Here is a 22,636-nt window from a genome sequence, read left to right on the forward strand (position 1 = left end):
TTATAAAAGTGGTTAGTGGTGTTAACACCTCTTCCTTATTAATGTATTTTGTGTCATACAACCTGCACATTCAAGTAAGTCACCGCATAGTTCAGTCTTATTGTTATGATTCTCTAATAGTTCATAGTGGCAATGGCAATTCATAGATTGTCGACCTCTCGTGGTAGTGGTAATTGAAGGCCAACTCAATATTCAGACCCACAAACTGTCAAGTGACTGGTGGGTGTTTAGAATCCTCTGCTCAGAACTGGTCCCACACAGACGTTGTCAAGGACAACGCAGCTTCTGAGATTTTCGTGGGGATCTGGATCTCCACAAAGCCCTTGTTGAAAAGCAGGCACACTCCTGATTTCTGGCGGGAGATGGCCTTGGCTTGTTCATGTGAGAATGCAGGATGTTTACCTGCTTTTTGAAGCCTCTTCAAGTCTGCACCGTCACAGATCCCACTTGCCCAGTCCAGGTTGCCCTTTGCTTTGGCAGGAGCCAGATTGTAATTGTGTATGTCGTTTTACAGCCGCTGCTCTTCTCTGTTTCTTCAATGTGTTGTAGAGCTGCTGCATCTGACACATACGGTCTGTTCTGTCTCTCCAGCTTGTCCTTTTCCATGATGTCTCTCAGCTGCTCATCTTTACTCTCCAGTGTGGTGCACATCTGCAAATTCTCAGCTTTTAGCCGCTTTATCTCCCGTCTCATTCTGAAGATCACTGTGTCCATGGTCTTCATCTCTTTCTCCATGTTTTTAATGTTGTCTGCTTGGATTTCAAACAGTTTGTCTTCCATCTTCTCCCACAGCTCAGTTGAGGAACTTGAGGTGAACCATTTATCTTCTGCCGCCTGTGGGTCATCCTGACTCTGAACTTGAGGTGATGGAGGTGAGGTGGTGATATGTGAATCAGCTGTAGTCTTTGATTTGCCAAAGAAATGCTTCACCGCCTTAATGAAACAGGCTGCTTTTCCTGTCCTCCCCTTGCTGGAACCAGGAGCAGTGACAGTGCTGTGATCCATTCTGGAGGATTCCATGTCAGTTGTTTCCACCATAATACAGCTGGTAAAACTTGTGTGACTATTCTGCTTGCTAGCGCTAGTAGACAGGATTTCCATTAACACTAAATCACAGGTGTTTGTCTGTGACAGGCTGAGCCCTTTTATTCCAGATCAGCTCTGGTTCAGTGTAAACAAATCACGCCGCTACCATGGTTACCGCGCAGCTCCACCAACCAGAAACGGTGATTCTGTCAACAAAGCAACGTCACACCGATGTGACCACGCTGCTACCATGGTTACCGCGCAGCTCCACCGACCAGAAACGGTGATTCTATCAACAAAGCAACGTCACACCGATGTTGCTACCATGGTTACCGAGCTCCACCAATCAGAAACGGTGATTCTATCTGTCAACACGGCAACGTCACACCGACACGGGGCCGCTCTGGTGATCCCATACCCCGAGCGTTCGTACTTTCAAACTGACATTTAAACCAACCAATCAACGATCAGCGACAGCCCACAGCCGAACCAATCAGCGACCAGCGAGAGGCCACGTCAGCCGAGCCGACAAATCAACGACGAGGGGTGGGCCACAGCTGAGCGTAGAGGCTGCGGTTTAAGCCTCGCACCGCTTTTCACTTCAGATGCACTGAGACTTTTACAGAACCAGTCGCATTTTCCACTCAGCAACCTGAACCTACCTGCTCATCTGCTACATCACTAACGGACCACCACTACACACAGAGGCTACATCGACAACCACCAAAGGAACCAGTGTTTATCTTGCACCAGCGTTAATATTGCTTTTTCTCTTCAACAGTGAGTTAAACTTTCGAATTACTCGTGCGTTGGGGTAAGGGCCGGGGAAGGGGGAACGGTCTGTTACCGTTGCCTTCTGTCGGTAGCTGCGTCGATAACGTCTGTAGTTTTTTGATTTTCATAAACTTTTGAAAGCATTTAGGCTGTCGGTAGCCGTTGTAGCCTAGCTTGGCAACAACTACTGTCACAGAGGGCAATTGTTTTTTGCACCGTTAGGTTCCCGTCTTAATTATTACCGTTGTACTGGGTTTAAAACTTAAGTTAGTTAGGCGGCCTACATTTAAAAGTTAACTCAAATTGTGGCTCGGCCATTACATTTTGAATCAAACTATAACAACATAGCTGCAGTCATTCAAGTCAGTCACCGCGTCTGTTAAAGACCAGACCTAAACTAACCACTTACAAATAATACTCATTGTTAGATCTGTTATTTTTTGTTGTTGACATTTCTCTTTCACAGGTGTATCAGCCTTGTACAGAGCAGAACCTCTGTCTCTCTCTCTCCCCCCACAGGCACAGCAGCACCTCTGACCTCTATCTTTTTAATATTGTTGCTTTTCTTCTTTAACAGTGACTTTTTCCCCCCCTGAATTACTCGTAATACAGCACTCATAAAAGCCCGCTCGCAGCCACAGTTTAGTCAGTTGATCGATGGCGATGATGGAGGATACACGCATCAGTCAGCTCGTCTGTGAGGACGTTAAACTTACAACGGAGTTTTTCAACCAGGACACATTCTTCACGTTGCACATGGAGGACTTTAAGTCGTCGTTGTTTACAACGTTCGGTTTGGGGAATTCCGAGTTGGACACGGAGAGCTTGTTCCAGCAGCAGCCAGAGGAGGACGCCGTTGCAGTGGCTACCAAGGGACCGTTGCTGCAGCAGCCTCGGACAGACGACCACAACAAGTCTGCCCGTCAGATGCAGTTCATCATGGATGAGCTGCTAAACACGGAGCACAACTACATCCAAGACCTGCGTACATGCCTGGAGACCTACCGGTGGGAGATGACCGGTGGAGTGGACGAGAAGCCTGCGGGCATCCGCAACAAGGAAGCCATCATCTTCGGGAACATCCAGGACATATACCACTTCCACAGCCATGTTTGGCTAAAGGAGTTGGTCAACTGCCGTCTACCATCGGATGTGGGACGTTGCTTTGTGGCGTGGGCGGGTCAGTTCGACGGTTTGTACGTGGACTACTGCAAGAACAAACCTGCTTCCAGTCAACTTGTAGTGGAACACGGAGCCTACTTTAAACACATCCAGGAGAAATATGGTCTGAGCTGGCCCAGTTCTCGAGGGAGTTCTCTGGACTCCTGTCTCATCAAACCCATACAGAGGATCACCAAGTACCAGCTCCTGCTTAAAGACTTGTTAAAGACCTGTGAGGAGGGAGAGGGAGTTGAGATTAAGGAAGCTTTGGAGGTGATGCAAGGAGTTCCAAAGAAAGCCAACGATGCAATGAACGTCGCCATGTTGTCCAGGCTGCAGCCTCTGGCTTCGAACAGCATGCAGCCGAGGGCATCGTTCAGCTTGCAGCGTTTGAGGTCTTCAACTCTGGCACGTTCTGGAAGCAGGGTTTGGACATGGCTGACCAGCATGCAAACACCCAGCCAGAGACGTCGAGGATGAGGCTTGGTTGGGACAAGTCTGTTAGCTGGAGCACTTCTAGACCTTGTTGGTATTAATTGTATGTAGTCATAGTACATAATTATGTATAGTGTATATATGTATAGTTTATATGTATAGTTTAATTATATAGATATTCCACTGTTACTTTCTTAGCTTACGAATGTTTCATGATGAATGCTTTTTATGTGATGTATTCCCATGCTTTTTTGTTCTTGCTTAATGTAAGTCGCTCTGGATTAAGAGCGTCTGCTAAATGCCTAAATTGTGAAATTATAATAAATTGGATTAATTGATTGATAAAAATAAATTTGTTTTCCTGCTACAGGTTGGTTTGGTGCCTTTTCAGCAGGAAGTGGATCTTGGAGGCATAGATCTTGTTCCTCCACATGTGCTAGGCCTCACAGAGAAACTTGACACTGTATCTCTACTCTATAGGGTTTAACTTTTAACATCAAGTAATAATAGTCGCAAAGAAAACAAACGAAAAAATAAAACCCCCTCTCTCTCCACAGAGCAGCAGAATGGAGCAGTATTCTGACCAGTATTGCATCAACAAAAAAACTTAATGTCTGTCTGTTTTCTGTTTTCTAGTTTGTCCACAGGTTTCTACTGACGGAGTCCTGTGTGCTGATCATCGTCACCAGTCAGTTGGCCTCGCGCCTGGCGGGCTAGCTTGAGGTGCCCTTCAACCCTGTGATGGTCACTGGCCTTGGCGTCTTGCGGGGCCAGGCTCTAGGTTGAGTCTTGCAACGTCTGCCTATGGGGCGTCTGGGTGTGGTAAGAGGTAAAGTACTCGCCCACCACTGCAGCATTAACTGCGGTGCCTCCAACTTGGCCTGGCGCTCCATCAAACACAATTGGCCGTGTTTACGGGTGGGAACTTAATCTGGCATGGATCAAGTGACCGTCCCTTTTGCTGCACTGCAGAAGCTACTTGCAAGTGTGTATGGGAGGATACACACAGTAGTTTATACTTCCCCAGCTGTGGGGGTGGTGGTGCCAGCCCAGCAACAGGGACTCAAGGACACTTGGGGCAATTGGGAATTGGCGATGACTAAATTGGTCTCCTTCCATGGATTGACGCCTTGACGTGGCGGAGGAGCTTATGTATTTCTTACCCAGAGAGCAGGTCATGGCAGTTACATGTCGGACAGCTCAAACGGTAAGAGATCAACTAAGGACAATCCGTAGATAGAACAAACCTGTGTTACAGAAATCACCACAAGCGTATCCGATATACCACCGTGGAGCATGCTAGGAGGTGTGGTGGCGGTGGGAGACCAGGCACACTGAGCAGGGACCCCAGGTAAATCGCCCCCCGCCCCACACACACACACACACACACACACACACACACACACACTGCCTTTCTCAAGTAGTTGCATCTCTTTTTCTCTTGTTCACAACTGCGGCACTGTTAACCTATTAAAACCGTCAAAGTGTAATTTTAGATTATTGCATTGGATATCAGCAGATATACAAGCTCATATCTATTTGAACATTTTTGAAAAATCTTGATTTGTGGTCTGCAGCCAAATGCATATCAATTTGAGAACTACTGATTTAGAAGGGATTTGTAGAATCGGGCTCGGGCGCTATTGGGTTAATGAAAAGAGACGGCCACACTAAATTAGTTCACTTAAAAATGTGAGAACTGATCAATAAAGGTCGTATAAAATGTGGGGTCCGTGGCTGTATGCTCATCAAACTGGAAATTTAAAAGGTTGAGAATCAAACTAAATTTGAATGTCAGATCGAACTACTAGTATTATGCACTGAATGATTTGAGGCATGACAATGGTGAAATGTATTGAGCCAGTATATGAACCACAACCTCTGTGCACGTTTTCCAGATTTTCCAAAAATGGCAGATCTACAAGCTCGTAGCGCGGTACTCGGTGCTGCACTATGAGCTTGTAGAATTTGTAGCTTGTAGTATTTTCAACAGCTAAAGTTTAAAATAGTGGTTAAAGGCTATAAGGCGACACAGACGCGGCCTCGGGTCTAAATGGGTTACGCTATGACTACGTTAAGTTTGAACTTCATGTGAGGTGGTGTAACTGGCTCTTAAACTTCTGAGAGAATTAGAGTGTATTTGACGGCTTCTACTGTCTGCAGATCTTTGGTCCAGTGATGCAGATTCTGAAGTTCAAGACATTGGTGAAGGATGTGGAGAGACGGCCTGGCAGCTGCTGTCTTCACCAAAGACATGGACGACTCACTACATCTCTAAAGCTCTTGGTGCTGGAACCATCTGGTAAAACACACTACTATTACTTCTGTAGGCTGCATTGAACAACAACCGGGATGCAATTAACAACTTTCAACCTGGCATCCCTAGTCATTATACTGTAGGTGACAATTTTCCAAAAATTGCCAAAAAACCCAATATAACAGATCCCTGTTCATATTTACTGAATAGAGGGTGTAATAAGTGCGGTTTGTTATGGAAGATCTGGTAAACATTCAATAACGTATGTTAAATGCCTCATACAGTATGTGAAAATAGTCAAATAAAATTGTAAAAAACTAAATGCAAGGTCATACAATACAAGGAAAAAAACGTATTGGCATTAACCCATTTTGGGCGGGAACCCCTTTAGTTGTTAAGCATTATATTGAAAAATAGCAGATCTACAAGCTCGTAGCGCGGCACCGAGTGACGAGCTTGTAGATCCAGGGATACTAAATTGCGACGGGATGCAATTGTGCACCCTCCGGGGGTCCTGGGATGCAGTACTGTACTCTAATGTCATTGAAGTATTGGACTCATAAAATGTCCCTGGGACGCATCTAAAAGACCACCCCTGGGTCCCGGGACCCATTACATTGAAAACCTATTTACATCACTGAGATCTGCTATTTTTTTATCGTGAAATGTGGCACAAATCTTTGAATGAATTCTTTCAGAGCGAACATTCTTTACTCAAATCTTTGCTTCTGGGGGGTCCCTGGAACAACATATTTTCATGGTCGGCGGCCAATTACATATATTTTTGGATACATGAAACATTTCTGAAAAGCCCATGTTTCTATGTCAGTCGTTTCTGTCAGGATTTAGAAGGTAGGCTTTTTGTGGAATCGTCCTCCGGTCTAAATGGGTTAAAATGTAGTAATAAAAACTAAAGTAGACGGGATTATTTTACTGTATATTGGTTTCTTGTTGGAAAATATAAATTGAACATTCAGATGTTATATGTTGCATAAGGTTATTTCACTGTCTCCTCTATAGCGGTAACAGCCTGCAATCATGTAGTCTGCAACATTGTAAAGTGATGACTACCTTATATTTATGTTTAAGAAGTACCGTACACAATAAGCTCATAGCAGTCAAAATAGCAGATAATCTACCATTAATTACGGTCCTATCAATTGACAGTTCGGTGTCTGATTATTATATTTTTTTAGACTTTATTAGAATGGCCCCTCATGTAAAAACAATAGTCCTGTATTTTTGCTATCATGGCTATTGAGGACCAGTTATTCAGCAACAGGTGTACAAAGGCTCTTGTCGTCTTGAATTCATGTACTTGATAGACACAACTATTTGCTTCTAATACTTCTATCGTAACAAAGTTTTGCTTTCGGTATGTATAGAATCTTAGGGTTACTAAAATGTATCATATCGTTATGTTTAATCCAGGCCTTATTGCTGACCTTTCCATATCCTGTTTTGTCCGTCAGGTGACCGTCAAGGTATCTCAGAAGAACGTCTGAACAACATCCTTGAACTGTCCTCAACCCAGGAAGCCGCTGAGAGCAGAAACGCACTGCTGATACGGTTTGTGTGTTTAGTGTTTCTTTCTGGATGTCCCTGTATGAATGCATTATTCACAAGGAGGCAAATCATCTGACTCAAGTTTGTGTCCTAAACTGGCTGTATCTCTCAAACGGGGAACCCTGGCTGTAACCAGGTTTTTGTCATAACCTACAGTACTTGTTAGTTATGCAGTTTCACTTGACTGTACATTGTACTGCCTTTGAAATGTCCGTCTTCAGTTGAAAGTCAGATATTCTGCTCCTTTAAATCAACAGTAGCCGTTTCAGTTGTCATTTTTTTTTTGTCATATTTATAGCTTTGGGAGATTGTGGAATAGTTGTCTGGCTACGTGAGACTACTGTATCCCCAACAGCACTTACCAGAGTTATGCTATTTTTGTACGTTTGAGATTATTGAAAGAATTTCTTTCAGACATGCCGAGTATTTTACTTCTACTCCACAGCCACTACATCTCAGAGGCGAATTGTATAAACTGCTGTAATTTGTTTTGTATTTAATTTCAGTTATTGCTCATATGCTTATTCAATGCATGTCAAAGTTGGGCCGGCAGTGCCGTTGTTTTGGCTAATGTGGAACCCTTTATATGGCCGTCTGGTGTCGGGTAGATTGGTAGACATAGGTGCACACCTGTCACTTGACAAATGTTTATGTATTTTCTTTCATTTATAATTATGTGCTGTATTATATTTATGCCATGTCTAAGCATTTATGTGTTTGTTACCAGTTCAACGGTGGTTTCAATAAATCCAGCAGTATGCAGAACAACTGACTCATTTTTGGACAAGAGCTGAGGGAGTGATACAAATGATCTTAATTATTTGAAAACTTTAGTTATAGTTACTTTGTACATTTTGTTTATTAGCTCTGATCAGATCTTCAATCTCACTTCGGCTATTTTCAAATTGCCAAAGTGAGCTTGTAGCTCTGACATTTTCAAAGAACTTTTAGACATTTGAAAACCTGTGAAATGGGACCTGCCTAAAAAGTTTTACTTTTGGTACTTGAAGTATATTTTGATGAAGTAATATGCAAGTATAGGCTAATAATACATTGTATGCATCTAAGACTACAACAGAACATCGGTGAGTTACTTTCACCCACAGAAGATGGGTTAAGTTCCAACTCCAAAAACCAAGCATCTCTATCATGACTATGAACTGGACTGGTTTCATGCTGCAGTAACAGCACATGCCCAGTAGGTGGCAACAATGTTCTATTTAAAGAGAAAGTATCGGGAATGAATGGGGATTGTTGCAGATCAGCTGCAAACATTCTATTTCTATGTTGTCACTAGAGCAGTGGTTTTCTGCTCTAGTGAGAACTCTAACTCTTGACAGTGTAAAATGAAACCAAATGGACCAAATGAACCATTTGGTTTCATTTTACACTGTCAAGAGTTAGAGATCTAAGAGTCCAGAATACAACAATAAAATATTCTTTAGTTTTGGGTATGACTATGAGGCGAATATTATTTACTCCACTATTATTTGAAAACTACTACTTTGTAGATTTAGATTATTATTACAAAACAGGCCAACTATGCATTGCAGTGCCATTGGCCATTTGACTCACAAGTACGTCGCAACCGCGATCTTGTAGATCGGCTATTTTCAATATATATATATAGCCTATATATATATATATATATATATATATATATATATATATATATATTTGTCATTGTAATTGAAAACTTGTGAAATGGGACATTCTGCAAAATGAGCACTTTCTACTTTTGGTACTTAAAGTACCCTACATTTGGCTTTTATACTCAAATTATTTTACTTTAACCTTATTAATTATTGTGAAAGATATCCCCCACATGTAAATTATTAATTTATTATATTATATAATAATTATTTTTCCTTTTTATAGTAGTAGTCCAGCTAGTCCCATAGTAGCCTACAAAGTAGTAGTACGCTTTAAATCTCTTTTTTGCAAGTAGAAATTAATCCGGGTCTTACAGGGTTAACGGTCACAGTTGATTCCTATTCCTATAGTAGGCTGCTATCAATCATTTGACTGGGGACCCCCAAGAACCGCTTCAAGGACCCCTGGCCCTGGCCACTGGGGGATCCTGGACCCTGGTAAACGAACCCGACGTCAGAGCAAAACAAGTCAACAACCCCCGCTGCTTGGCTTGTTTGTGGCTTGCGCCCGTCGCGATATCTGGCAACTTGGCAAGTGAAGTGAATGGCAACTCTCCTCCTGTGAAAAGAGCGTCAGCCGCAGTTGTGCGGTTTTCATTGTCGAACTTTGTTGTTATTTCAGGTAAAATTACTATAATTGTACGTGCTTGTTTTTTTCGGTGCAGAATGTGTGTGTTTTACTGTGTCATATAGTGCGCGGCGTGGATAATGATGCATGTTTAACAACACAACACAACTATAGTGTGCTAGCATAGCTGCTAACGCTAGTCCTAGCAGAGAGCAATGAGCCATCAGCCATGTGTGTTGTTGGAATGTCTTGTGGAATTGCATCGTGGTGGTCATTGTAGAAACTTGTTCCCAAACTTGTTCATGTCAAGGACCCCCAAATTGACACTAATTAGCCCGCGGACCCCCATATGAAAAGATGTGCCAGGGACCCCCACAAGAGAAGATTTTTACGGCTCTAGCAGTGAATCTCAACCCGTTTAATTTTAAGTGTTGTAAAATGTTAAAAGTACCCCCTGCAGTTTGACATGCATTAGGCTACGGACCCCCATTGAATGACATTTCTATCCCTGAGACCCCCAATTTATATTGTAAAATCAAAGTTGATTTAACTCTTGAGTGTACAAATGGAACCAAATGCCTAGCTCTGGTTCATAGCTCTAATTCCGTTGCAACGGAAGCAAGAGCAGTAGGCTATTATATGGACCAGAGCTACCAAATGCCATTTGGTTCCATTTGTAGTACACTCTATAATACATACCCATGAGGGTCCATTTGGTTCCTAATTATCATTTAGCTGTCTACCATTACTGTGGCTAATAATACATTGGGAGTTGTTTTTTCTATCAAATAATACAATTTCAAAATGCGGAAAGCCTCTGGATAAAATAAAACTGTCACTCTGTCACTCTGAGCAATCTGTACTTATTTCTTATCTGAAAATGGTATTAAAAGTGTGTAGACTCATGGGTACAGGTCAATACAAAATCTGCTAAGAGGATCATAGAAACAGAAAGGCCACTAAGACTTGTTTACATAACGGTCCTCCTATCTATTGTATTGTGCAATGTGCATACACTACAATAACAATATATTGTGTAATGTGTATTGTTATTACTGATTATGATCAGGGCTGCCAACACTCCTGGATTGTCATTTCTCCTGGATTTGGTATCATTGTTCCAAAATTCACCAGAAAACAGTAACTTTCATCTACTACACAGTAATTTAATTAAAACGTTTCTGGGGGAGGACCACCAGACCCTCCGCTTGGGGGGTCTTGGCAGTGAATGCAATCATACAGAGATGTTTACTTAAATAATGAATCGATGTTTTTTTAAAGATGGGACTTGCATTCAATCAACATCAATTTCACATTACAAATTGATGATATGCACACGGTTACCACCTTGCCAGCAAGGTGCTACCTAGGTGCAACTTCCCATAGACTGCCCATTCATCCAAACAGAACTGTCCTATCTAATTGTATTAAATAATGTCAAACTCACCAACATTGCAGCTGTACGGAAAGCTTGAATTATCCTCTTTCTTTACAAGATGTGTTTGTAGACATGTTATGAGCTAGTCCCTGTCAAGAAAGTCCTTGCAGATGACTTTTGGAAGTGCTCGTTGAGTATCACTCAACAGCCCATGTTTTGAATTTGCACATGCAGCAGGAGGTTGCTTTACTGATAACGAGTGCTTCCAAACTCTGACACAAGGAATTTCTTGACGTAGGAAGTAACATGTCTACGGTGGATTTTCATGAAACAAACACTTTTGCAGATAGTAAGACGATAATTCAAGCTCTTCGTACAGCTGCAATGTTGGCGAGTTTGACGTTATTTAATACAATTAAATAGGACTTTTCTTTTTTGATGAATGGGCTCTTGGGCTGTCTATGGGAAGTTGCACCTAGGTAGCACCTTGCTGGCAAGATGGCAGCTGTGTGCATATCATCAATCTTGGGGCCCTATTCAGAATCACATGATTGTATCCAAAAACATCTGAGTTTCTATTGTACATTACCATTAAAGCCAATGCAGCTATGTCTTTAGTATCAGGAACAGACATTATGTCTTGAATATTTAAAAAGAGCACTGTACGTTTTAGACTGACAAATGTGTAGCTATTCTTTAATCAAATGTATGCAGTCAGACTCGGAATAAGAGTAAAGGTACCATGTGTGGCTTTAATTAGTTTACATTTATTTTGTCTTTTATTTGAACAGCAGCATAATCAGCAGCTCTGAGCAAAATTTAATAATTAATGTATTTTTTAAATTAATTATTCATCTTTCAGGCCAGGAGGAGGATGCGTCCCTACATTTTAACCGTGAATAATGATGCTCGGCTTAGTGGAGTCGTCTCACTCTTCATCCAGGATGATACTACAGAGGTAATCTCATGTTTTATCTTAAAGTCCTTTAAATTAAGTGTGCTCCTCGGTCACGTCAGGCTAGGTAGTAATAGAAATCAAAGATTCAATATTAAACATTGGACAGGTACGGCTTGATGACATGACTATAGACCGTCTATGGTCTATGCTATAGACATAATGTGTACCGATTTGTGTGATGTTTGGACACAATCGGTAGGAGTAATAGCAAAAAGTGTGTTCTGCAAAAATTGGGCTCCTGGTGGCGCTATAACAGGCCAATGTGAAAACTTTGGGGCAGAGGTTCTGCTCTCTCCTCCAGAGAGAAAGCGTGCGTGCGCAGTTTCACACCAATCCGTCTAATGGTGATGGAGATTAGCTGTAGCCTACACAGACGATGGATGGACATGGGCAAAAATATAGTTCCGTCCACGCCTTCACTTCAGCCTGGCAGAGACAATAACTATGTATTCTGAATAGTAATTATTGCTATAGATAGAACGTTCACTCAGTAACAGGGGTCTCATTGCCTCCTCCGATCTTTATAATCAGAAAATACATTTTCAGGTCAGGACACCATTTTTATCCAGTCAGGAGAGAGAAGTCATACTCAACAGAATACAAGATGAACAAGTGACACATGAGCAGACAAAATTGGAACTGGAACCATGTACAATTTAAGCTGAGAAATGCATAGCAACCCACCTGAACAACAATTAAAAATATTTTAAAAGATTTGAATCTGCTCTGAGGAAGGCTGAGGCCGAAACGCGTCAGCGTTCTCAATACATATGGAGAAACGTGCATCTGAACCAGGATTGCATCCTTTATTTTCGAGCCCTGTCTTTTCCACTTTGTGGTATTTGAACCGGCTAGTTGTATTTATAGCTGAGCACCCACCCAAACAAAAGGCATCCAGAGGAAGCACACCTGTTTTGTTTCCCACCTGTACATGTATTTTCTGTTTATTAAAGTGCTATAGAGTACTCTATTGACCTTATGCACACCGCTGCCATCTTGCCAGCAAGGTGCTAACTAGGTACAACTTCCATTCATCCAAACAGAAAAGTCCTATCTGATTGTATTAAACAAAGTTTTTGTTTCAAGAAATACTATGCAGGTTATTTTTTCCTAAGTGTCAGTTTGGGAGTGCTGTTGGATATCATTCAACAGCCCTGTGTACCACCTGTTTTGAATCTGCACATAATGTAGGAGGCAGCAGGAGGTTGCTTTATTAAAAATGAGTGCTTCCAAGCTCCAATACTTGGGAAAAAATCACCTGCAAGGAATTTCTTTTTTTTTCTTATCATTTCTATCCCACTATTTTGTAACCCATTTTTTGTGTCAATTATCTAATGTAATCCTGGGTGCTACACTTCCTCTGCCAACCTGGGGGGGCAGTGGACTGACCTCATGCTTCCTTCTATGCATGAGGAGTCCAAGCTGCTTCTTTTCACCTGACGGGGGAGAGTTTCCCTGGCTGGTTACGTAGCGTGTGGAAGGAACACGTTATTCCAACCAGTTCCTTTCCCCTCCATCAGGCGCCCCGGCTGGCCAGGGGAAGGCAGTTTAGAGACCAGGATTACGGCATGTCTTTTGTGAGGCTAGGCAACACGGGGAAAACATGCTAACTCCACATAGAAAGGCCCTTTTGCCAAGCCCGCCTCGGGTATGGGCACTGATGCCGTGGAGGAGAGAACACGCCCACATCGTCCCCAGTGGGAATCGAACCCAGGACCGACTGTGCCACCGTGCCCCCGACCTGCAAGGAATTTCTTGACAGGAAGTAGCTCATAACAAGTCTACAGTGGATTGTTATGAAACAAACACTTTACAGATAGAAAGAGGATAATTCAAGCTTTCTGTACAGCAGCAATGTTGGTGAGTTTGACGTTGTTTAATACAATCGAATAGGACTTTTCTGTTTGGATGAATGGGCTGTCAATGGGGAATTGCATGAAGTTAGCACCTTGCTGGCAAGATGGCAGTGGTGTGCATAAGGTGAAGACAGGTGAGCAGGGAGACAGACCCCTGCTATTTGAACAAACACTTTATTCCAAAGAAAACGTTCAGAATATAGAGCTTTAATCTTTATTTGTGTGTATCTATGACACTGACTGTGTGTATTCTGTATGCATAGTGCAGACTCCTCTGAGGCTCTTATTTTGTATCGCTACCCTTGATGTATCTTATAGTCCACTTACTCTAGCCTATCTTAACTGCAGTGCTGCATCTGGCAAATGAACTTTAGGATCAGTATAAGATTGCTGAACTGCCTTTTATCTTTTATTATTAAAAAGAAATGTACTGGTGATTTCCACAGACGATCAAAGGGAGACGTCTACGGTATCAGAAGAGGGCCTCCAAAAGATATTCAACGTTGTCTGGGGAACAGCGAGAGGTGGACGACGGGTGTAATGCAAAGAAGAAACCTGTATTAAAGTTGTACATGATAAAGAAGAAGCCTCTGTTAAAGTTGTACAGAATAGGTATGTAATACTGAGTTGTTTTACTGGTGGGTTACACTGACTACTGCAGAGAGATACATCTAGCTTTCATCCTGGCCACTAGATGTCGCAGTCAGATGGACATGAATCAAAAAATTTAAAGTGTACATCAAATTCAACACAACGGTTTGGCGGCTTCTACCATTCTACAGAGCTTATGGGGTGCAATATTATACTAGTGGCAGCGTGAATGCAACAAAGTTTGGCGCTCCTGCATGTCGGATGTTTGGTGTGCCTCCTCCTCGACACACACGCACGAATGCACACACACATGGAATATATTAGGTGTGATTGATCATTAATTTATTATGAAGGGCCTTGCAAACGTGAAGCGAGGAACGCAGGCGTAAAAAAAGCTAAACAGAATCCAGGTCTGGTGAGTTGCGCTCACGTAAATACGCCTGCGTTGTCACCGAGCAAAAACGCAGCTCTCATTGAAAATTAACTATAGGCGCGTTTTATCGCTCCCCATTTGCAAGGCCCTTAAGACTAGCAACCGATAACCGCATATTTGTATTGCAATGCTCGAAACGATGAAACTCTATAGCTCCTCTCTGTTGCATATGATCCAGCCATGTTGACCATTTCTGTACTAGTTCTGTCCACCCTCTTTACACCCTATTTTCCCTCCGTTTTCCATTAAACTTTCATCTACAACCAATGTCAATCAAAGTCCTTATTCTATTCCTTCATTCCAGACAAGTCTGTGGAGTCCAGCCCGCAGAGGGTGGAGACGAGTTCTCCAGCACCAGTCAGAACCGTTTCTACTAAACGGGAACCTGAAGACCACTTCAAACAGGAACTTGAAGATCACCTTAAAGAGAAACTTGAAGACCACCTTAAACAGGAACCTGAAGACCACTTCAAACAGGAACTTGAAGATCACCTCAAACAGAAACTTGAAGACCACCTTAAACGGGTACCTGAAGACCACTTCCAACAGGAGTTTGAAGATGACATTAAACAGAAACTTGAAGACCACCTTAAACAGGAACCTGAAGACCACTTCAAACAGGATCTTGAAGATCACCTCATACAGAAACTTGAAGACCACCTTCAACGGGCACCTGAAGACCACTTCCAACAGGAGTTTGAAGATCACCTCAAACAGAAACTTGAAGACCAACAGGAGTTTGAAGATCACCTCAAACAGAAACTTGAAGACCAACAGGAGTTTGAAGATCACCTCAAACAGAAACTTGAAGACCTTGAATGGGCACCCGAAGACCGCCTTGAACGGGCACCCGAAGACCACCTTGAACGGACACCCGAAGACCACCTTGAACGGACACCCGAAGACCACCTTTACTCCAGTATGTTTCATGTTCTCTTTCTGTGTTTCTTCTGTTGTAAGGTTAACTTCAGTAACGTTGCAGGACTCTTGCTGTTCAATATGACAATTCAATAATTTGTTTTGGACTACGCATTGGCAATTCTATTCTATTGTTTTTCCCGATTTTCTATTACATTTTGATCCCATGATTTCGCATTTTTCCCGATGCCAATTGCCTAAGCTGTAACCCTGGGCGCTGCTCTCCCTCTGCCAACCTGAGGTGAGCCCCGAACTGAGCTCATGCTTCCATGAGTTTCCCCGGTAGGACGTAGCACGTGGAAGGAACACATTCCAACCAGTTACTTTCCCCTCAATCAGGCTGACCGGGGGGAGGCAGTATTGACACGTCCAGAGACCGGTCCCCTGGACGCAGCGAACGTATTTCCTGTAGGCGGAGACGACATATCTGCGGTGTAAACAGGAAGGTCTTATATTGAATGGTAGAGTTACTGATGTTGGTCTGCTCAAACGTTACTCTTTTACCTGCTTTTTACTAACACTAACTTTACAAAGATCCCCAGAACATCAGGATGAACCTGTGTAGTTTATGGCTGCTCCAACAGTAGTGGCTGCTGTACTTTATACCTCATACTATGTATGAGGTATAAAGTACAGCAGCCTTGTGTTCATACAACAGAAAGATTGGGTATTGGGTAAGACTGACGTTGTGTGTGTGTGTGTTTTCTCCAGGAAGAACGGTATACCAGCCTGTTACTGTAGTCCCTCCACAAGGCCAGCCGGTTACATGTGCCATTTCTCCTGGACCTATACGCGTCCAGAACAACCAGGTAGTACATCCTAATACCGTTTTCTCTTCTACAGTTGTGCCTCTCTGGACAGTTGTATACCGTATCTTGATGTGATGGGTTGAAATTAACCCATTCTGAACGGGAACCCATTTTGGTGTTAGCATCATGTCATGCTTTAGCTATTGAAAAATAGCAGATCTACAAGCTCATAGCGCGCCACCGAGTGGCGCGCTATGAGCTTGTAGGTCTGCTATTTTTGAAAAATCGAAGAACGACTGAATTTTTTTTAAATCTGATCTCAGGTCAGAATGGGTTAATCAGACCAGTGTGTGTCCAGTGGAAACCTCGTATGAATCTGATCTCATGTCAGAATGGGTTAAGAAATACATTGAAGTGCTAATTAATGTTGAAATTAATTGTATTTATTCATTTGTGTGTCTCAGCTACAGTTGCCGCTCCACCAGGATCTGAACCTCGTCAATGACGACGACGGCTCGTCTAAGAACAAGCGTGTCATCCCCAGGCAGGCCACCAACGTCTTGCGCTCGTGGCTCTTCCAACACAACCAGGTGAGTGCAAGTATCCTCTAACCCATTCTGACCTGAGATCAGATTCATACGAGGTTTCCGCCGGACACACACTGGTCTGATTAACCCATTCTGACCTGAGATCAGATTCATACGAGGTTTCCACTGGGACACACACTGGTCTGATGAACCCATTCTGACCTGAGATCAGATTGTAGAAATGTCAGTCGTTCTTCGATTCTTTAAAAAATAGCAGACCTACAAGCTCGTATCGCGCCACTCGGTGGCGCGATATGAGCTTGTAGATCTGCTATTTTTAAATAGCTAAAGCATAACATGATGCCGACACCAAAATGGGTGCCCGGTCAGAATGGGCTAAACCCATAAATTGAGGCCGATTCTAAAATAAATTGCTTCGAAAATCGGTTTTCTGAAAAAGCCTATGTTTCTGTCAGTGGTGCTCAACCTTTTTTCATGTCAAGGACCCCCAGAATTGTCTGTATTTGGCTGCGGACCCCCCATCTGAAAATATGTTGTTCCAGGGACTCCCCCAGAATAAAAGATTTTAGTTAAAAACTAATATATATTAAAAGATTTGTGCCACATTTTCAAGATTTTTCAAAAATAGCAGGCCCAGGCCGTAGCATAACGGTCTGGGCACCGGACTGGTAATCCAGTCGCAGTGTGCCGCGGGTTCGACTCCCGGACCCGACACGGCCTTTACTGCATGTCATCCCCCCATCTCTCTCCCGTTTCCTGTCAGCCTACTGTCTGTCCCTTCAAAAATCAATAAAAGGCGTAAGCCGCAAAAAAATATATAAAAAAAAAAAAGAAATAGCAGATCTACAAGTGTCGCGCTACGTCGGCTACGAGCTTCAATCCACGTTAGGCCAAAGTAAAACTTGTGTTTCTTGGGGGGCCCGCTGGCCTAGTGGACAGCGGGTCGCGTGTTCGAGTACCATTCATGACGACCTTTTCTCTCCCTCTCTCCCCCCTCCCTCTTTCCCGTCCATCTTCACTGTTACTGTCAATAAGGGCACAAAAGCCAAAAAGCTTGAAAAAAATACTTTTGTTTGTTTTCCAAATGTCCACAGTATCCATATCCAACAGAGGATGAGAAGAAACAGATCGCCACCCAGACGAACCTGACCTTCCTACAGGTTAACAACTGGTGAGTTAAAGAAGTTCCACATGCAAAATTATCATTAGAAACATGTATGTTTGGTCAGTTAATGCAGTGATTCTCAACGTTTTTACATATGAGGTCCCACAGTTTGATATGCATTAGATTAAAGAGTAGACCACAGACCCATCCCGTTTGATAAAATATCGGGGACCCCAATCTACACTGTAAAGATTCTTAATTTATCTCTGGGAGTGTACAGATGTAACCAAATGGACTGACTGAATTGGGTGTCAACTATATGACTGGCTTTGACATCAAATGCTTGCCAAATATTTTCGCAGTGTTTGGAAAAGGCCTTTAAAAAGCCCCTCGTGGTTGCATTGAGTCGATTATTTTCTCTCTCATGGACAAATGGTTCCAGTTAGCAGCTCACATAAAAACGTGCACCCTCCTGTCTCCAGGTTCATAAACGCCAGGAGGCGGATCCTTCAGCGGATCCTGCAGCCATCCATGCTCGACGCCAGCTCCTCGAAGACGACCAAAATCAAGAAGACGCCAGAGAACCGGCCACTTCAGCGCTTCTGCCCTGACTCCATTGCCGCGAGAGGGGTCACCCAGCAACAAGTTACCGTGCCAGACGGTACGGCACTTTGCTGCTGCATTGCAGATTACAATTTAGCAGACGCTCTTAATCCAGAGTGATTTACAATAAGCAAAGTCAACACAAGTTAATATGTCATCAACTGCATAGAAATAGTAATCCTGGATCATAGGTAAACCAAGAACCTATCCTCAGTCTGACCCCCCAAAATCCCCCCCAAAAAATCTTGAATCTGAAACTATTCACACTACTATAGGATGCCAGGTCATAACATGCTACTGGGCTAAGTATAGTCATTGTCATTTTAAGCAAAACAAGTTACTCCTAATAAACAGGTTGGGTCACGACCCTTTTCAGTCACACCAATGTCAAATCGGAGGGTGTAAAGAAGTGAAAAACACTTCTTTGCAACCTCTGATCTGACATTGGTTGTGGTTTGTGGATGAAGTCACATGCAACCCATGTCAAATGAAAGTCCTTATTCTATTCCTTCATTCCAGACCAGTCTGTGGAGTCCAGCCTGCAGGTGAAGATCAGTTCTCCAGCACCAGCCAACACCGTTTCTATTAAACAGGAACCTGAAGACCTCCTTATACAGGCACCCGAAGACCACCTGGACACCAGTACGTTTCATGCTATTTTTCACTTTTGATTTGACATTTAAGTAGTAGTATTAGCATGACACAATACAAATAAAACATGGTAATATTAAGGCAGCTTTCGTTTTTTCATCAAGGTTTTGTTATTAGGGTTTGTTATAAGTATATTCTAAGAGATGCACACTCATATTTGACACATCAACGGATCGACATGCAGAAACAACGGTCGGACATGCGGACAACCCTAACCGTGCTTGCGGTTAGGGTTAGGTTAGGGTTTGAGGTAGGTTGTCGGTCTAAGGACAGTCGGACCAATATTATATGTCTAAACTAAAGCCTGTACCCTATTCTAATCCTTCATTCCAGAGTCCAGCATGCAGGTGAAGATGAGTACTCCAGCACCAGCCAGGACAGTTGGTCCAGGACACCCAGGACGGGGGAAGAGACAGAGGCGATTACCCCGCCACTTACAGGATTTCAATTTGGGTGAGTACCTCTCTCACCTCTCCTCCGAGTGTTGTAACTACAGCGCTTACAGTGTTGGTTTAACTTTGATGGTAGTGCTTAGAGCGGTACTGCTAGATATCACACAGTGTGAAGTTACTTTATCAAAGACGCTAGTAATATCAACCACAGAACAAGGAACCAGGACTGCTTACATAGACGGAACACATCAGCAGCGTCCATACATTGCAGTGTTGTGTGCAGGTCATTCAATCATGTTTCACTACTGGACTTCATCTAATCTAGATTGTGCATTAATATGTAACCATTCTTCAGTATCGTATCGTGTTACTGATTTACTGTGTCTACAGTGTCCCGAGCGTCAAAAGCCGACGTTTCACATGCATCAGAGCCTCCAGGAAACAGTACAAACAGAGAGGACTTCTTAAAATGTGAGTTTTGGAGTGGAGTGATATGATGTAATGCTAGAGTGTGAACGGGCCAACTTGAAAACCTTTGACTAAATGTATTTGTATAATTCCTCCCTCTCGTAGAGGCTCAAACCATTAGAAATAAGTTTGAGGGACATAGACAATATGATATTAAATTCATGTTATAGCTGGTTAGGTTTAGGTATAGTTTTACTGAGGTTAGGTTTCTGGCAAATGTTTCTCATTCAAATTTAGGTTTTGAGGAGTTTAATTTTCTCATTAAAATTTAGGTTTTGAACTGTGTGATGTTTTGAGTACAAGGAGTCTGACCAATCGATTTCGCCCCCACTCCCAATGCAATTCCAACCAAAGGACCTTTATTGGCATGGGAAAACATGTTAAAAACAATAATAACTAGATAAAGTGCCAATCGGCACAGGTCTCCACCAGGATTCTTCCTCAGCCTAGTGGGAATATGCGTGCACAGTTTCATCGCAATCGGACGCTGCGTTGACTCGTGAGGAGTTGTGGCCATTTGCTACTCCTGAAAACTGTAGGAGCCAATCGTGGCCAATCATTTTGGAATATGAGAAATCAAACAAACCTGTGTTGATCACATGACTATGGAGATCATGTGTACCGATTTGCGTGAAATTTGGATAAAATCTGAAGGAGTAATAATAGAAAATGTGTTTTACATATGTGGGCCTCCTGGTGGCGCTATAAAGAGCAGATGTGAAAAATTCCAGAAAAAGGTTTTTCCTTGGCCTCTAGGGAGTTGGCATACAAAGTGATCCACAGATTCGTGCAGTTAGAGGTAAAAACACTTTTCGGCCAGTTATAGCGCCACCTTGAGGCTGAGTTGAAATTGTTCATGTGGCATTTCGTCCTCGGCCTAGTGGGAATGTGGGTGCACAATTTCAAGGAAATCATGCGATGTGTTCATGATTTGCAGCATTTTGTTTGAAACTGAGCACTCCTGTGAACTTTGGAAGCCAATCTTAACCAATCAGGATGGAGTCTGAGAAATGTGAAAGACCCGTTTCGTTGAATGGCTCTAGAGAGACTGTGTACCAATTTGCGTGATGTTTGGACAAAATCTGTAGGTGTACTGTGCAAAAACTTGTTTTGCACAAAGCGGCCTCCTGGTGGCGCTATAACAGGCCGTTCTGGAAAGCTTGGGGCAGAGGTTCATCGTTGGCATCCAGGGAGTGTGTGTGCAAAATTTGGCATCGACCGGGTTAACGGTGGCCGAGATTAGCTGCTAACGGACGGACGGACACACGGACACACGGACGGACGGAGTGCAAAACATACTCTCCCCACATGCCTTCGGCCTGGTGGAGACAATAAAACAAATACAATAAAAACTAATACATGTACAATTGAAGGGAATTACAACAATATGTAAACAGAGCTGTGTCAAATTGGATAGTTTAATCAAAAATAAAATGACATGCCCAAAATCGTGATGCCAGGTTCAAATGGTTAATTTTCTCTGTTCTTTTCACAGATTCCTTTCCACTGTCATTGGACCCCAACACTACCGGCAAGTACCTCCAGCTGTTGGAAGAGAACCGGAAGGTAGTCGCTACACTACAAAACCAAAGTTATCCTGATCATCCAGAGAGATTTAGCCTTTATAAGCAGGTGCTGAGTAGAGAGAGCCTTCCGGAACGTTGTTACTTTGAAGTAGAATGGATTGGATATTTGTTTGGCATAGCAGTCTCCTACAAAGACATCAACCGAAAGATGGAGGATCTATCAGTCTTTGGATACAATGACAAGTCCTGGCGGTTAGATTGTGAAGGCGGGGTCAGTGGCTTCACGTTCACGCACAACAGCGTTGTGACTTATGGGTCACTGCGTTGTTCCTCGAGGGTCGGGGTGTATGTAGACCACAAGGCGGGAATTCTGTCATTCTACAGTGTTTCTAACGACACAATGACCCTCCTCCATTCAGTTAAAGCTACCTTCACAAAACCTCTCTACGCAGGCATATGGCTTTTTGGTATAGCAGAGTTTTGCAACACTTAAAACCATATACTGTATAGTGTATACGTAGTTGACCAGGGTCACACGGGGCTCTATTTTTGACCCACTCCATCCCCCTACACACACACACACACCAAATGGCTTCACTGAAAATAGCTGATCTACAAGCTAGTGTTTAACCACACACTGTATACCCGTAACCAGGTGTCATGTCTGTATAGGAAAAACATGCAAACATACAAGAATCACACCCAGTGTGAAGTAAACTGTGCCTTTAATGAGATTACTACTGTATATGCCTTATTCCTGACTTCCTGCTGACCCCCCCCCCCCCCCCACCCCACCCACACACACACACACGCACACACACAATTACCTTATGCTGCCTTATTCCTGAAGCCCTACTGCCTAATGCTGACTACTGCCTTGTGCGCCCTTACGTATATTTTGTGTGCAGTACTGAGTTCCGACACGTGTTTTGGTCATTAGACCGACAACCTACCTCAAACCCTAACCTAACGATGACCGCGAGCACGGGAGCGGCGCATGTTCGAGCGGTAGTCCGACAGT

General features: G+C 43.1%; 1 protein-coding gene across 1 annotated transcript; it reads left to right on the top strand.

Annotated features, from left to right (window-relative positions):
* The first annotated feature begins 9,443 nt into the window (after window positions 1–9,443).
* Window positions 9,444–22,419, top strand: LOC310853877 (uncharacterized protein). The gene is made up of 12 exons (XM_083758351.1): window positions 9,444–9,493; window positions 11,680–11,775; window positions 14,078–14,243; window positions 14,960–15,574; window positions 16,285–16,382; window positions 16,787–16,912; window positions 17,965–18,041; window positions 18,458–18,636; window positions 19,098–19,220; window positions 19,563–19,682; window positions 20,012–20,092; window positions 21,585–22,419. The coding sequence occupies exons 2-12, from the start codon at window positions 11,692–11,694 to the stop codon at window positions 22,106–22,108; spliced, it is 2,193 nt and encodes a 730-aa protein (XP_083614477.1). The 5' UTR covers window positions 9,444–9,493; window positions 11,680–11,691; the 3' UTR covers window positions 22,109–22,419.
* The last annotated feature ends 217 nt before the right edge of the window (window positions 22,420–22,636 follow it).

The sequence above is a fragment of the Protomyctophum parallelum genome (genome assembly GCF_964188405.1).
Source record: "Protomyctophum parallelum genome assembly, chromosome: 23".
Classification (NCBI taxonomy): Eukaryota; Metazoa; Chordata; class Actinopteri; order Myctophiformes; family Myctophidae; genus Protomyctophum; species Protomyctophum parallelum.